Source organism: Grampus griseus (genome assembly GCF_964374135.1).
Source record: "Grampus griseus genome assembly, chromosome: X".
NCBI lineage: Eukaryota > Metazoa > Chordata > Mammalia > Artiodactyla > Delphinidae > Grampus > Grampus griseus.
In genome coordinates this window covers 102,161,716-102,179,501 of record NC_138999.1, presented here as the reverse complement: position 1 = coordinate 102,179,501, position 17,786 = coordinate 102,161,716, and the positions used below count along the sequence as shown (strand labels likewise).

General features: G+C 45.0%; 1 protein-coding gene across 1 annotated transcript in view; it reads right to left on the bottom strand.

Annotated features, from left to right (window-relative positions):
• SLC25A43 (solute carrier family 25 member 43) overlaps positions 1-7,093 on the bottom strand; it is a gene marked incomplete at its 5' end in the record, with an annotated part of 34,863 nt that extends 27,770 nt beyond the window's left edge. The window contains 2 exons of the mRNA XM_082680674.1: positions 134-375; positions 6,819-7,093. Of these exons, the coding sequence (XP_082536800.1) occupies positions 134-375; positions 6,819-7,093 (517 nt within the window). The remainder of the gene's footprint in view (positions 1-133; positions 376-6,818) is intronic.
• Positions 7,094-17,786: the final 10,693 nt, after the last annotated feature.

Below are 17,786 nucleotides of genomic sequence, written 5' to 3'. Positions count from 1 at the left end.
ACACTCATATATATATATATCCCTTGAACTCAGTAAAATGGATTTAACTGGTTACCAACAAAGGTATACAAGTCATTTGCATGTATCAAAGAACACAGTCTTTTCTTGGACAAGGTGAAAAGTTCCATCTTACCTAAAATAGTAAGGGAAACCCCTCGATAAAGGGCCAGGAACCCTTCCTGTTGATAAATAGTAGAAAAAGCATGGAGGATCCCCCTGTAAGATGGTTCCAGCATGTTCTGCACAATTAACCGGGTTTTGATGAGGTCTGTAGGATATGTCACGATGGTGGAAACCATGCCCGCAAGACTCCCGGCCATGATGGACCTCCACTGGGAGATGTGGCCCAGGTCATCCGTGAACAGCACAACAAACCTGGGAGAAAATAGGGAGAAAAGCCCAAGGGAATCAGCCACGGATTGTGCTAGAGTGCTCGATGCTACTTACTGCACCATTTCCCTGCATTTGGAAACGCTTTACAAAATGAAAATTACTAATGTATTAGGATTAATGAATAACACATTCAATTCTACACGTTCAATTATGCTCATAGTAATGAATATAATTCTAGTTATATAAAATTAGCTGTTATAGTTTATATAACATCTATAAGGAAGAGATACCTAACCCTCTTATTCCTATCTACCCTAAGTCCTCACTTCATTTCAAGCATTTCCCCCTTTTATCTGCATAACTGTCAACCCTGGCTTGCCTGTGGGGTGTAAATGAACAGAAATACTTGGTAAATACGGAACTGGAATGTGCTCCTTTGATTCTGTTGCAACGTAAATGAAATTGCTTGAAACGATGACTTTGAGCATCCCTAGTCATTGAGTTTTAAAAAATATATTGGTTTAATAGTTATAAGAGAAGATGTACCACCCCACCAACTGTCAGGGAAATAACAAATAAGAACAATAACACAATACCACTTCTCAACCAGCAGACTGGCAAAGATGAAAAAGTCTGATAATATCAAGTGATGGTGAGAAAGTGTGGAAACAGGAATGCTCACCCACTGCTGTGAGAAGTGTAAATTGGCAGGTCACTTTGTAGTATCTAGTAAAATTGGAAAAATGCCTACTTTCACCCCAGCAATTCCATTTCTAGGTGCATATCCTAGAGAAACTCTTGCACGGGTACATATGAAGACACATACAGCATTGTTTGTAAGTGAAATCGAACCATCTAAATGTCTATCTGTAGGGGAATGGATAAACTGTAGAACAGCGATACAATGATACTTTAGTTTAAATGAATGTGCTTAGAACTATGTATTTACACAGATAAATAGTAAAAGCATAAAGCTGAGTGAAAATAGCAAGTTGTAGAGTGACCTATGGTGTATGATAACCATTTGCAGCCATCTCTGTATATCCACAGGTTTCAGGACCCCCTACGGATACCAAAATCTGCAGGTGCTCAAGTCGCTCATATAAAATGGTATACTATTTGTCCTCTCGTATGCTTTAAATCATCTCTAGATTACTTATAATTCCTAGTACAATGTAAATGCTATGTAGATAGTTGCTGGAGTGTGGCAAATTCAAGTTTTGCTGTTTGGAACTTTCTGGAATTTTTCCCCCCAAGTATTTCCAATCTGTGGTTGGTTGAATCCATGGATGCAGAACCCGAAGATACAGAGGGCTGACTACACTTAAATTAAGAACCACATCCACAAAACCATATATTACACCAATCATGGATAGATATAGATACATATACAAAAGTATAAAATAGACCCCCAGGAAGGTGGAGAGTGGATGGGACTGGGAATCAGAATGAAGGGGATTTCAGCTTTATCTGTAATATTTTACTTCTTGTGTAAAAAAAAGATACTTGAAGTATCTTTTAAACTAATTATCTTTCATGCTGTCAATTCTGCATGGTGGGTATATGAATGTTTGCTAGACTATTCTTTGTGTTTCTCTGCAGTTTCACAATTTAGTAAAGAAATGGCTTTGGGTGGACTTTTCTAAATGCAGAATAGAAAGCCACTCTGTTACAATCCCTCTTTCTGGAAGCAGTGCATCCCCAGGCATGAGGGCCTACCTCGGCAGAAATTGTTCTAAGGGGCCTTTTACATGGTGCACGTTCCCTGGCCAGGAAGCAAAGGAATTTTACTCATTCTTGCTGATGAGGACAAAATTAAAAAAAGGGCTTGGAAACCAGGAAAAATAATATTTTCTGTCGGAGGGTGGGGAGGGGGAGAGGGAGAGGGATAGCAAGTATCTGAATAAAAAGGAAGTGAACAGAGCTAGGCTAAAATAAAAGCATTGTATCTTTTTAAAAATGAGAGCATCCCCAGTTCTTTGGCTTTCCAAGCGCCAGTGAAGCTGTGTAGTTCCTGCTTTTTCACTTTGGCAGCAGGCCAGAGTTTATCTCTGATAAACAAGACGAGCCAGAGTTCAGGTGAAACCACTGAAGGGGTTCTAGGACCGCTCCTTTGCTCCCAAGTAAACACTGGTCGATTAAAAACATCTCCTTCAAGCTGTAGGAAAGTCTGGACTTCATTCTGTCACCCTACCTTAACTGTACCAGCTGAAACAGTCATTTGAGTGAACCAGCAACCTTTTAAAGATGCAGGTAACTAAGCTGGCATTCACCAGTGGGCCTTCTGTCTGCCTCGGTTTCGCTGCCTGCACACTCCCTCGATCCTCCCTCCTCCCTCCCCTGGCCAATAAGTGGCAGCGGGAACCTTAGCCAGGGGAGGGGAGACAGGAAGTGGAAATGCTTGGCTGGAGGGGTGGTCTGCAGCAAGCGGGAACCATCTAGAAGAAGCAGGAGTTTGAATGCCAAAAGAAACACCGTTCATTCTCATTGCCTCCTCCTTATTCCCCATCCCGCTCGCCACTCCCAGGGCGTTAATGCATCCATTCCCCAGTCACCGAACATCCACACTGCCAGACACTGCGCTAGCATTCAGCATAGATCTTAAGAGAGTTCAACAGCCCTGCCAAAGAGATGACTGATGGGGCAACAAGAGAGGCATTCGGCCCTTGGTTCTCTGAATGACTTGATGAACGAGGACGAGGAGTTCTGTCTTCTATGAGTTTGTTTTATAATGTAGGGTCTTGCTATCAAATATACAAAATTAAAAAGAACCAAAGCAAGTCCTTCCTCTCAGACTTTTACTATACGGAGACAAAGACTACAGATCGTTCCTCTTACAATCAGAGTCAAGGCAGGGCACCCCGATAGGCCATCGATTACATCATCCTGGTCCCCACATCTTAAGTGCTTGTCTGACTGGGTGGGGCAGCAGTGTTCCCCTTTCTGCTCTTCCTCCCACTCCGACACACTGCACAGCAGCTTGTTCCAGCGAAACTGGATAAGCTGGTGAGCAGCAGTAACCCCTTCCTTTCAGGCACATGGCTATTACACACACCCTGGATGTATGTAGGTAGAACTGCCAACACTTCAACCTAACACAAGTTAGCAGGCAAACACAAGCTCATGAATCGATTACACAATAAGGAAATGGTGTTGGTTATGAGCAATTTCAGAGTTTCAGGGACCCAAACCAATGTTTATACAGCTACACAAACAGTTGTGGCATGAAGTTGGGTGAGGGTCTACTATATGACATATTTGAAAGCCATCCATTGTGTTAGGTTTTATTTGTTTAGCACAAGGACCTAGCTCCTAATAGACTCTACTGAGTGGATTCTTTTAACTGTAAATCCAAGTAAGGAGACACTTCAGCTCACAATGTTGGGCCGAGCCCTGCACTAAGGAGCTAGAAGACCTGGTTTCAAGCTCCAGCTCTGCCATTAATTGTGTTTGTGGACAAGTCACTGAACCACTCCATTTTCTGAACATTCTGGAGGTTTATGCTTAGTTCAAACCCATAATCATAGGCTGTACCATTACCCCCAACCAACCGTTTTGCAAATTCCTGGTCAGGAGGGTAGAGATTAATCAGTATAATGATGGCCCCAAGGTCTTGTCTTTATGTAGGAAGGCTGGCACCATGATTAATCAACCACTTTGCTGTCTATCACTGAAATATTTCTTTTGAATTTCCAGAAAGAAACTAATCTTGCAGGAAAAAATTATTAGCAAACCTAGCCTGGGTAACTATCTGTTCTTCCTCTCCCACACATCTCCTCTTCTCCACTCCCACTGTCATCAGCCTATTTCAGGTGCCCTCAGCCGCCACATGGACTAGTGCGACGGGTGGTCCTGCCACCCCCCACCCTTCCTCCTCTTTAGCCGTCCTCCACTGCTACCAGGTGACAATTCCTGTTGAATTGCTTTAATCACAGCACTCCCCCATCAAAAATCCCCCACAGCTACCCTTGCATTCCAAGTAAAGTCCAAACTCCTTAATCTGGCCCTCCAAGATCTCATTCCAACCTGCTTTTCTGGCTGTATTTCCCATTACAGCCAGAGACACACCTTATGCTCCAGTCACGCTGCATGCCTTCCCACCTCTGTGCCTTTGCTTGTGGCATTTTCTGCAGTATCTTTCTCCCCATCTTTGATGGAAAACTCCTACTCATTCTCCCAACACCAAACTCCGATGGTTTTTCTCCACTGTGACATCTTCACATCTTCTCCTCCTCCTCCATCATCAGAGGTGTGAATTGCTATAGCACTTTAACCTTAGCAATCACATGCTATGGACACACTAGTCTTACTCTTTTGCTCTGTAAGCTCTGGGGCACAGGGACCATGCCCCTTTCATCTTGCGTTGTCCCCAGCATCATGCACACCGTGATCACTTAATGAAGGCAGAGAGAAAGGCAGCAGGAAGTAACAGGGCATGGGCATTGGAGTCAGAAGGCCAGGTGGTGGAGCTCAGCTCTGTCACTGATGAGTGGTGTGGCCAATCTGAGCCCAACTGTGCATCTGGAAAGTGGGCATAATACTTCGTGCCCTGTGGACCTTACAGGGCAGGAGGCAGGTGTCGTAAAAATCCAACGATTTACACACACACACACACACACACACACACACATACACACAGGAAATGGTAACTAGGTAGAGGTGATGGATACGTTAATTAGCTTGATTGTGGTGATCATTTCACAATGTATACATATATCAAAACATCAAGTTGTACACCTTAAACATACAATTTTTATGTCGATGATATCTCAGTAAAGCTGTTAAAAATCCAATGAGATGAAGTCAGCCCTCCGTATCTGTGGGTTCCACAACTAACTGTGGATTGAAAATATTCAGAAAAAAAATTCCAGAAAGTTCCAAAAAGCAAAATTTGAATTTGCTGCACATCGGCAACTATTTGCATAGCATTTACATTGTATTTACAGCGATTTATATAGTACTTACATTGTATTAGGTATTATAAGCAATCTAGAGATGATTTAAAGTGTACAGGACGACTGTATAGGTTACATGCAAATACTACTCCATTTCCTGTAAGAGACTTGAGCATCTGGGGATTTTGGTTGGGGGGCCGTGTCCTGGAACCAATGCCCTTCCGGATACGGAGGGATGACTGTATATATTCTAGATGGTTAGCAGTAAAGCCACAGTACTTAAACCAGCCTTTGAAGTTCTGCTTCCCTCCCCTTGGTACACATTCCAAAGGAGGAGTTCCATACTTTGTGGAGAGCAGAGTGAAGTGGGGAGAAACTGAGTCATTAAAATTCAGAGGAGAACTGTTTACAGACTGCAAGCCAGATGTTGCTGAGGGAAAGGGGGCTGGGGAAGAAAGAGAGCCTTGACAGAAATGCCCCACGATCTCACTACCCTCCCTTCCTAGAGAAAGAGAAGGCAACTCTATTCCCAGGCACTGGTGAAATGTGCACTGGCCTCGAGGACTCAGTGATAAGGAAGATTCCATCGGGCTTGTTTGTCAGCTGTCAGGTGAGACTGCCAGCTCTGGCCTCCCAGAGCCAAAGGCAAAATGCTTTGACTGTTAGCCTCCAAGGCCGACCTATGTGGTCAAGACTGTGGGCTGTGTTTCTCTAATTCTGAGCCAAGGCCAGTCTTCCGAGTTGGCAGTGTGCCCAGCGAACGAGGAACAGGGGGAACATCCCCCCAGCTGCAGAACTACCTGAAATTGCATCATTATCGCTTCATTCTTTTAGACTTTGTTTCCAGTTAAAATGCAGGTATCTCTGAGCTCTTGAGGAAGCTTTAAGAGTCATCTGGCATTACCTCTTTAGATGTTTTCCTAAAATGCAGCTGTTTTGGGGGGGAGGTGTTCAAAGCCCAAAGAAGGAGTCCAGGGAGCAGCGAGGTTGCAGCTGCATGCAGTTTGGGGAGGGGAAGCTGCAGCCTCTGTAGGACCCTAAAGTCCAGTTTCTTGGGGGGTGGGGAGCGCCGAACTCCGTGGCCTTTTTGTCGCAGTGGATTGGGCCCTGTGCCCCTACCAAGCACGTTCTTCTGGGGGCTCTGACACACTTCCATACACGCATCTTCAAAAGGGTCTCTCTCCCAAGCCAGCCAAAGCAAAATTTCCAAGTTGGCGGATGGTGGGAAGGATTAGGGGCCATCTCTCCGGAGATCTCTTCACTCCTTCCCTCCAAATCTCCTTTGGCCCCCTTCCACCTCCTCGCCCGACCAACCCGGTCAGCCTCTCCGGGCCAGAGCTGCGTCCCCACAAAACTGCACCCGGCGGGGCAGGAATCCCAAGAAAAGGTGAAAAGGAAAAGGTGGGGGCTGCGCTTTGGAGGCCGGAGAGGTTGCCTTCTGGCCCAAGGGGCTCCCACGCGCTCCGGAAGGGGGCTGTGGCGCGCCGCTGGCCGGATCCCGGGCACCCGGGCGGCGTCGGGCCGCCGGACCCCCGGCGGCGGCCTCCCGGGCCCCGGGCCCCGCCCACGCCGCCCGTGCCCGGCTCTTACTTGCGGTAGGCGGCCAGTTGAACGGCGCTGCAGGGGAAGAGGCGCAGGCAGGCCACCGCGTTCCCCTTCCACAGGGCGCGGGGCCCCTCGGCCCGCCAGACGCGAAGCCCCGCGCCCCACGGCCCCCGGGCGCGGCCGCGCACGACGCCGACCTGGGCCAGCACGGTGGCGAGCTCCAGCGGCGCGGTGAGGCTGAGGCTGAGCGTCCCCGCCAACCCCGCGCACAGCAGCCGCTGGCTGCCCGTCAGCCGGCCGTCCCGCCGCCAAGTCGCCATCGCGCGTCCCCGACCCGAGCCCCGGGCGGCCAGCAGATCGCGTGGCTCGGGCCTGGGGCTCCCGGGCTCCGGTGCGGGGGGCGGGCCAGGCTCCGCCCGGCGTAGGGCGGACCCGCGGCCCGGAAGGGAAGCCGGTCCGCGCCCCGGCCGAGCCGGCCTGGGGCCGGGGCGGGGTTGAGGATGCCAGCTCGGGGCTGAGGCCGCGCCGGTTTAATGTCTGCTCTTTGGCCGGTAGGTTTCTGTTTGCAGTTGAGAAGGAGTCACCGCGTTCTCTCAAGGCCTAGCCCGCTCCACTTCTTGCGTCCTGAATATTCAGTGCCCCCTCCACCGCCTTTTTTCCTTTCCACGTTCCACCTCGCCCCCTTCCTCCCCTCGCCTCTGTTCTCATCCCTCCAACCTTTTTTTCTGCCCCAGGAAAAAGCCTTACGGATTTCCCAGTGCAGAAGGGAAAAAACCTTCTTTAACATACACACGATATCAGACACTTGAATTAGGCTTTTCATACATTTACTCCTTTAATCCTCAAAACAGCCCTTAGTAGGTGTGTCCTCATTTATTGCTCTCAGTTGGAGAGGCTGTAGGTGTGGTGGTTAGGGCCTGGACTCCAACATGCGTTAGAATCTTGGCTCTGCAGTTTACCAGCTGTGTGACCTTGGGGAAGTCACTCAACCTCTCTGTGCCACAGTTGCTTCATCTATAATTTCTTCCTCTAGGGGTTGTTGTAAGTATTAAATGAAAAATGATGCAGGTAACACTACAGATGTGCTAGCCATGATTAGATGTTATTTTACAGAAGAGGAGACCAAGACAGAGAGATTGACTTGCTCTAGGCACAGCTGCTAGACGCCATCAGGATTCAAATCTAGGTCGATTTTATGCCAACATCCACTACCAGCTACACTAACACGTCCACGGCGACTGTAGAGTGTCTCTCAACCATTTTCAGTGGTTCTGCGAGCTAAGGGGACAACAGAGGCAAAGAAGGGTTAGGAGTGACTTGGCCAGAGTCTAAGAAGGATTTTGATAAGTTAAAAAATTCCAAACTTCTCCCAGTTTTCTCTTCTTAAAAAGCCATATCAGTAATAATAGTGAAAAGGCAGTCTAGCAGTCCATTAGTAGAAGACATCCCAGGTACACAGTTGCTTTTAGGCTTGCATAGTTACTTTCTACATTTACTAACACACATGATGATAAAGGATCCTTTTCTAAACGGCATTGCAGGGTCTAGATCAAGAGGACTTGTTCTACCTATTTATGAAACAAACAGGCAGAGAATATACTTGTGGTTGCCAAGGGGTATGGGGAGTGGGGGAGGGATGGGTTTGGGAGACTGGGATTGGCAGATGCAAACTATCATATATAGAATGGATAAACAACAAGGTCCTACTGTATAGCACAGGGAACTATATTCAGTATCCTGTGATAAACCATAATGGAAAAGAATATGAAAAAGAATGTATATATGTATATAACTGAATCACTTTGCTGTATAGCAGAAATTAACACAACATTGTAAACCAACTATACTTCAATAAAATAAAAAAGAAATGGAAAAAGAGGACTTGTTCTAGTTACAGAAACCTTGCTCTGCTCTCAACCACTGGGGATGCTTATTTTTCTTGTTTTGTGAATTCGCCTGTCTTGCTGTAAGCTAATTTCATGGCTGTGGGAGGTTGGAGAAAGTAGGTTGATGACTCTAAAGACCACTGCACCACCAGGGAAGCCCGACACTGGACTTTAAGAGGGTTCGAATTAGAATGTGGGGACTACAGTAAGGGAACCTTCAGTTACCAGTTCTGTCCTAAAGCACTCTGTTGGACAACAGGACTAGATCCTAAAGGTCCTTCAGGGAGCTCTGCCCTGGGAATGGAACAGTTGATGCAATAACCGCATTGTATGGAGATTGGCTCAACTGGGTTGTATTGGTTTTGTTTGGTTTGAAGGCAACTTGTGTAAGCCTTCAATTGCATCCACCTTGGGAACCAGGTATACCCTTTTCTTTAGCACTGCTGTTCTTTTTGTCTTCAGCAGGAATAAGATGCTCAAGTGAGCCAGAGGTAGGAAGAACCAGTTTAGTCTTCACAGCTGTGGGCCAGGAGAGATCGTGAGTTGATGGTGTATTTTACCCTCGAAAGTAATTTTTCACAACAGGAACCTTGCACAGTAAAATGAGTAACAGCAAAGTATTTATTTGCTGCCTTCTGTCTTTTCATGATAATGTGCTAACGTAACGAGGTTTGTTCATATTTTATTCAGCCAGAGTCTCATTCATTTGCTAAGCATTGGAAATATTATGTAGATTGATCTTAAACATAAATCAGTCCTTGAGGGTGTCCTATATTTGGATTGTGATTTGTAGACTCAAGCTAATCTCATTGCCTCTTTTTCATACTTGTTGAAAAGTCTGTGAAGGACATAGTAAGTTAAGATCTCCAACTTTGGAAAAGGCGCACAATGTGAAACTGGACTGCTGTGTTAAAGATAAATTTATGATAACTAAAAAAAAGAAAACAGAAAAACAGGAAAGAGGCAGTAAGTAATCTTAGAAGTAGTATTGTAATATGAGGAAAAAGGGTGGCTGGCTGATTCAGACCAGTAGGCAGCCTCCTGTCGTCCTCATCAGGCCTTGGGAGATGCTCACAGTTTTTGATTCTCCAACTCTCACTTTTTGTTTCTCTTCTCACTGAGTTAAATCTTCTGTTAGTACATTACCTTAGTTTAACTTGCTGATGTTTCTAAGATTATAGTTTATCTTGCTATATTTATGCCAATGTTGGTTGATTCCTGCTCTCTTAATTTGTATTTTATTCTTTAACCTTATGGAATTTTGTAAATTGCAAAAGTAGAATATACCTGTCATACCAAGAAAAACAGTATAGAAGTGTATTAAAGAAAATTAAGTCCCCCTGCGCATCCTCTGAGGTAACGTTAGAGCAACCAACCTTAGAGCTTGGGGTGTGTGTGTGTGTGTGTGTGTGTGCGCGTGCGCGCGCGCCTACATCTTTCCTGCAGTCAAATGCTCTTCCACTGAACTATACCCCCTCTGCTGTGTGCATCTTTCCTCGTCTTTTTTCTTAATGCTCAGACAAATATTCATTTGTATGGATTTTCCCCCTCTCTCCCTCCCTTCCTCTCTTCTAAAGAAAAAAGATAATTCCATTGGAAGGATATAAAAAAAACCCTGATAATCAGATTATCTCTAGGGAAGAAAACTGGGAGAGGTAGGAACAGAGGTGGAAGGGAGATTGACTTTTGACTGTGTGCCCTTTTGTACTGTTTGCTTTTTCCCCTCTTTTCTTTTTACCACGGATATGTATTATCCATTAAAAAAAAAATCTCTCCGCCATCATCAATTTTGCCTGAAACATCCCCATTAGCTGCAGTGTTTCTGGTGATACTTGCCTTGCCATGAGGGAGGTGTTGGTTTTGAAATGTTGAACAACTCTTGGTGCAGTTCTGAATGAAACAAAATACAATCTGCTTTCTATTTACATGGTAATTGCATTCTTGGGAAATTTTGTGTACATAAACACTGTGAGAAAAATGTTTTGTATTTTAGAGTTAAGCAGAGTTAAGTTTTCAACTCTGATAATTAGAAACAGCTTTTCCACCTACATGGATGCCTGGTGGGATCTTTGAAAGCCATGAAGGATGCAGGACAGTCCGGTGCATTGCAGATATGCAACATCCTTGCCCTGCCCATTAAATGCCAGTAGGGTACCCCAATCACTCTGGCTCCCCTCTCCCCAGTGTCCAAAATGCCCTCTAGGGGACAGTGCCATTCCTTTTGAGAACCACTGTTCTAGCTGCTTTCTCTGGAAATTTCTTTCCTCAGATATTTGCAGAGCTGGTTCCTTGTTATCTCCTGTTAGAGGGCTCGCCTGACCACCCAGTCTACACAGCCCCCGTTCGCTCTGCCACATCGCCCCATTTCAATTCTCTGTATAGCATTTATCCCTAACTGCTCTTTTTCTTTTCTTGGTTTATTGTCTGTTTCCAGCTACCAGAACGTAAGCTCCATGAGGGAAGGGATGTTGTCTCTTGTTCACAGCTGTGTCCCCTGTGCCTGGAACACTGGCTGGCACATAGTTAGTGCTCAGTAAACATTAGTTAGATGAATGAAGGATGGAAGGAAGGAAGGAAGAAAGAAAGGAAAGAAGGAAGGAAATCTTCAGTTCTACAAGTTGGAAAAGATTAGCAGAACATAATGTCTTCACGAAATTATTTATTTAGGTCATATATGATAAATAGCAAAAGATTAACTGATTCACAAGATTGGTAGATTTATCAATTCCCAGTGAATAATATAAGCTTTGTCAGAAATTGGATGCTTGCCATTTTAAATTTCCAGCCACATCTGTAATTCTAAAGTGAACTGTGATATTTGACAGAGACTCCTTGTCCCCAGTCATCATTTTCACCATGTCTTGAGAAGCAGTTTTGGCAAGTGTGTCAACAATGACTTCAGCAGCCCTGACCTTTACAGTTAAATATAACACTATAAAGTGTGGCTTCCATAGCTTTTGCATTTCTCTCCCTTGGCACACTGTATTTAACTTTAAGCAATGCTTGAACCTCCTTCCATTCTGCTTCAAAATTTTTGCTGATGTTGAGGCAGGAAGGGTTCATATCAAAATGTGTGAGCCTTTTCCTTCTCTCGTTCTCTCACTCATTTATTCATTCCACAAATGTTTATTGAATACTTACTCTGTATCAGGAACTATGTTGGGGATACATATTTCACATAATGGAATTTAATTTGCTCCCATTACCAGGCTATAGTAATTCAAATTACAATGGCTTTTTATGGTAGTCACCTAATAGTTTTAGTTTCTTTGCAGCTGGTATTTTTAAAGCACTAAGAGATGGTCCAGGTGATGAAATGATACACCTTTAATATCTATCTGAAGACCTAGGGCTAAACTCATCACATTTTTTTTTATTTTGGCCACGTGGCATGTGGGGTCTTAGTTCCCTGACCAGGGATCGAACCCGTGCCCCCTGCAGTGGAAGCGTGGAGCCCTAACCACAGGACTTCCAGGGAATTCCCTAAACTCATCACATTTTAATCACCAGCTCCACCTCTACACTTTTTGCCATTTATGTACAGTAAAATTACCTTGTTTCGGTGTAGAGTTAGTTATATGAGTTTTAACGCATGTATAGATCTGTGTGACCACCCTCACAATCAGGATACAGAACTGCTCCATCAGCCCCCAGAATGCTCCTGTGTTGCCTGTCTGTAGTCAAGGCCTCCCCCACCCCCAGCTCTGGCAGCCATTGATCTGTTCTCTGTTCTCATAGTTTTGCCCTTCGAGAATGTCATATAAATGAAAACATACAGCATGTAACCTTTTGAGACCGGCTTCTTTCACTCAGCATGATGCCTTTGAGATTCACCCACGTTGTTGTGTTCATCACTAGTTTCTTCCTTTTTACTGCTGAGTCATATTCCATTGTGTGGATGTACCACAATTTGGTCACCCACTTATCCATTGGTAGACACTTGGGCTGATTCCAGTTTTTGGCTATTATGAATAAAGCTGCTATGAACATTTGTGTACCGGTGCTTGCATGAAAATATCTCCTTTTATCACATGAAAGGTAACATTCTATAGATATAACTTTGGTACTTTGCTTTTTTCACTGTATACTATATCCTAGGGTTTACTCCAACTCAGTTCATGGGTATTGTTGTCGCTCTTATTTATAACCACATAGTATTCTATTGTATGGATGTACCATAGTTTATTTAGCCGTGCTCCTAGGAATGAACATTTAGGTGGTTTCCAATATTTTGCAATTATAAACAGTGTTACAATGAACAGCCTCTTGCGTGTGTATTTTTGTATTGTTGGGGGTTTATTTTCATCCACTGTTAAACTTTAACATCCCATTTGTAAACGCTGACGCATGGTGAGTCCAATGGAAAACAAAACAGAAAAGAATGATAATTCTTTTATAATTCTAATTCCTAGTAAATTATACGCGCCTTTACATAATTCCTGTACTAAAGGTTTGTCAGCTTCTGGAAATCATGTGTGGATGTGTAAATGAAAGAAATGCATTGATGTACAAGGACCTTCAAGATCCAGGGCCCCATACTGCTGCTCCAGATTGTGAAGTGCTCTGCAAAATGGCAGTGGTCACTGGCAGTGGACAGATTGAGGAAACTAGAGGCCAGGGTGCGGGGTGGTTTACCGTGTGAATGTCGAAATCACTGAGAATGATGAGAGAAGTTGGGACAGAGGACAGACAGTCAAGAACTAAAGCCTTTATGAATGAGGGCAGTGACCAGGAAGGTGACAGAAGACTACCAGCAGGATGGGGAGAGGGTGAAATAACAGGATGGTGTGAGTCGAGGAGGAGCCAGAGACTTCTCAAGAGTGGGGAGGAGCGAAGATCAGGAAGGGGCCTTGGGGAGCAGGGAGAGCTCCAGCTCCACCCCTTGGCACTCTCGAAGGTATTTAGCTGTGGGGAGATGAGAGAACAAACAGCCTGCACTTTAGAGGGGTCAGCAGACAGCCAAGGTTTCAGTTCCAGCAGGATGTGGAGGGAACATCCCGAGGAGAGGCTCAAGGCCACTGGGATTTAGCCCATCACAGACGGGAAGTTCTAACCTTAATCCAACCTGAACACTAATTTAACCCTCACCCTCACCCTAACCTGCTGGTAAGGTCCAGCTGTTGTCGTGGAAAGTGTTCCTTCTAGATCAGCTGGTGTTGGCAGCAGCAAGGAAAGTAGCAGCAGCTGGCTGCAATGAGCTGTGTAGCCCTTTGCCATTGGGGCACTGGGAGTGGTTTTCATTGTGTCTTCTGGAAGCTCTCCAAGATTGGGCCTGAGAGCCTGGTTGGAGGGTCACAGGGCTGAGCTCCTCCTGCAAGTGTGGCATGCACAGTTCTGGTGTTTAGTATCCTCAACCAGAGACTAGCCATATCTCCCACAATATTGCCATGCTGCTGCTATCTTGCATATAATTTGCATGAGGTTTGTTGCATTTTGAAAGACGGCCAAGGGAAAAGCTGACTGACTAATCAGCCAGATTTCCCAGGACAGTAGTACCTTGGTGGGAGTCCCTGCTATCTATTCCTTAGCTTTGCGGATCCAGAAATTCAACGTTGTCAGTGTACCCTGCAATAAGCTGATTCCGGGGGCTGACTCTTGATAACTACTGGGCACTCCTTCTCATTCTCCGTTGCTGGTTCTTCTTCATCTCCACAGCCTCTAAATATTGGAGTGCTTCAGGCTCAGTCCTTGAGCCTCTTCTCTGTTTAAACTGATTTCCACGGTGATCTCATCTAGTCTTGTGGCTTTAAATACCATCTATGTCCTGATGACTCTCAAATATGTATCTCCAGCTTGTAATCCTCCCCTGAACTCTAGATTCTCATACCCAGGTTCCTCCTTAATAGCTCCACTTGGACATCTAATGGGCATCTCAAGCCTAATGTGTCTCAAACCAAACCCCTGGTTTTCCCCATCAAAGCTGCCCCTCCCCTTGTCTTCCCCATGTCAGTAAATGAAACTTTTTTTTTTTTTGGTAACTCAGGCCAAAAATCTTGTAGTTGTGCCTGGCGCTCATTTTTCCCTTTAAAATTTATTCTCTCTCCCTTACATTATTGGAATTTCCTCCTAACAGGCCGTTCTATTCCCACCACTGCCCCCTTCTCTGCTTTCTTTTTCTCTATAGAATTTATCACTATCTGACATACTATGTGTTTTCCCTAAAAACCTGTCTTCCTTTAGCCCACTAGAATGTAAACTCCATGAGGGCAGGGGTTTTGTCTATTTTGTATACTTCTATATTTCTGGCTCTTAGAACGGTGCCATGATGCATAGGCTAGTAGGCACTCACTAAATATTTGTTTAATATATGAATGAATGAATGAACCGAGTCATATGACACTGATATATGCATCAGAATGTTTCTTAATTGACTGCGAGAAGTAGGACTGCTAAGCAGACCTGAATACTCACATTAGATATTCAAGGCACCCTCTTCCCTTTAGGGGAGTATTAATGGGCTATCATACTAGAATGAGAAGTTAGGGGAATATTAGGATAGATACCCTTTACAGGTAAATGTGATCAACCCATCTTCGTTGTAGGAATATGCCTTCCTATAAGACCATAATATTCATGGAAGCTGCTTTGGAATCACCCCTGCATTGGGCTCTTTGGCTCTCTTTTTTCTGCCTTTCATGTAAAAGAAACAAGGATAACTTCTAAATTTTTGACTTGAGTAAATGGGTGGATGGTGATGCAATTAACAGAGATACGGAAGGACATCATGAGAATAATTTAGACTAGAAGTGACGTATAAGGATAAAGTATGAAAGGTGTTAAAACTGTAGTAAATCCAACTTGAGGCCTTGTTTCAAGTATTCAAGCTGTTACACCAAAAGCAAAGTTCTATCGTGGAAGAGATTGTACACCAATATCCATGTGCTCGTCTGTATTTCCCCTTGGCTTTCCTTTTAGCCAAGTGGGGTCATGTGGTTTTGTTCTGGCCAATGGAATGTGGATGGGATTGATAACTGCCACTTCCAGGCCTGGCCCATCCAATAGCCTTCATAATTTTTCATGCTGAAACTCTCTGCTGTTGCCGCAGCTAGAAGCAAAGGACTTGAGATGGCAGAGCACAATGCAAGGAAGCTGGATCCCTGAGTTCATCACTTAGAGGAAACCTATCTAGGAGAGTTGTTTGACAGGAAGCATCTCATAGGACTTCGTGTGAGTGAGAAATAAATCTTTGTGTTAAGTCAGTGAAATTTCAGGGTTTGTTTGTTACCACAGCAGAGTCTAATCTACCCTGACTAACACATCTATCTACACACTATTATCCACAGGAAACCTCTCTCTACCTGAGCTACACATGGAGATTCAAGAGAAGCACTTAATGCTTGTCAGTTATGTTAAGGATTTTCTTCCTCAGCTTTATGAAGAGATGGGCAGTGACTATAAATGACTACTTTTGCTCAAGAAAGTCACTGACTTTCAAAAGGAAAAGTCATCACTTGACTATTTGAGTTTCAAGAAAAATCTGAGGCTTCCCTGGCGGTGCAGTGGTTGAGAGTCCGCCTGCCGATGCAGGGGACACGGGTTCGTGCCCCGGTCTGGGAAGATCCCACGTGCCACGGAGCGGCTGGGCCCGTGAGCCATGGCCGCTGAGCCTGTGCGTCCGGAGCCTGTGCTCCGCAACGGGAGAGGCCACAACAGTGAGTGGCCTGCATACCGCCAAAAAAAAAACAAAAAAAGAAACAAGAAAAATCTGTGTCTTTCTGGGGAGAAAACCTTCAATTTGAATGATCATAAGCATAGCTAGGATTGACTTTGAACAACCCAAATTTATGCTTTTATGACAAGCTTCATCATTGTAGTACCATGCAAGAGAAACTGAATGCAATGGTTGCAAAAACTGTAGCTGTAGCACATATGCTTTGATGGAGATTGTGAGTTTGGGGTATTAAATGATTTTCATTGTCTAGATTACCTAGTTGTGAATTCAACTGAAGAACTTGCTGAAAACATTTTCATCATAATGAAGAGACCCTTGAAATGCTTGATTAAGTGTCTTCTGCAGAATTTCTCAAAGTGGATGCCAGTGGTGAATGGCTAATTGTGCTAATTTGGATCCTCCAGGAAGCAGATGCTAATATGGAGTTAAGAATACAAGATGTTGGGCTTCCCTGGTGGCGCAGCGGTTGAGAGTCCGCCTGCCGATGCAGGGGACACGGGTTCGTGCCCCGGTCCGGGAAGATCCCACATGCCGCGGAGCGGCTGGGCCCATGAGCCATGGCCACTGAGCCTGCGCGTCCGGGGCCTGTCTCCGCAGCGGGAGAGGCCACAACAGTGAGAGAGGCCCACGTACCGCAAAAAAAAAAAAAAAAAAAGAATACAAGATGTTGACTGGGGATAATGCCTGTGAAAGCTAAAAGGGCAGGGAGCAAGAAGTCTGGGCAAGGAAAACCCTTAGACCATAATGCAGATCTGACACATGTGAAGGTGTTGGGGGAGGAAGGGGAATTGGGCAGAGATGACTTAGGCTGCAAGGCAGATGTGACAAAGTCTTGATCAACCCAATGGAGAGTTCTGGAGGAAAGACGGCCTGTTAGAAGAGTCCAAAGTTGGACAGAAATGGCCAGGCCCTAGTATTGCCGCCATGCTCCGTCATTGGCTGTAATCTTCCAAGGGAAAGCATGGTCTTGTTGAGAATGCTGCAGCTGACCTTGGAAGGTGCTGCAGCTGGAGGCTGTCAGCTAACTTCACTCCTTACAGATATATGGCACATTCTTTCTTGAAGAGTGATCTAAGCCGTGCACCTCCATGCCTGCCCAGTTTTCCCTTTGTGTTGCCTGGATTTTCTTCTCCAAAACTGCACAATTTTCCTGTGAGCCTCTCTTTCTATGGGAAACATAGTAGAGGAGGTTAATGGGAAGAATTACACCTTGCTGCAGTTGGTCTCAGGGCTTCCACTGGTTGTCATCTTCTCCCTTCTCCACTATCCACTCTATAGTCATATTGATTTTCTGTCTGCTTGATCTGTCAATTACTGGCAAAAGGGTGTTGAAGCCCCCAATTCTGATAGTGGGTATATCCATTTCTCCTTTCAGTTTTGTCAGTTTTTGCCTCACCTATTTTGGTGCTCTGTTGTTAGGTGCATATACATTTAGGATTGTTATCTCTTCTTGAG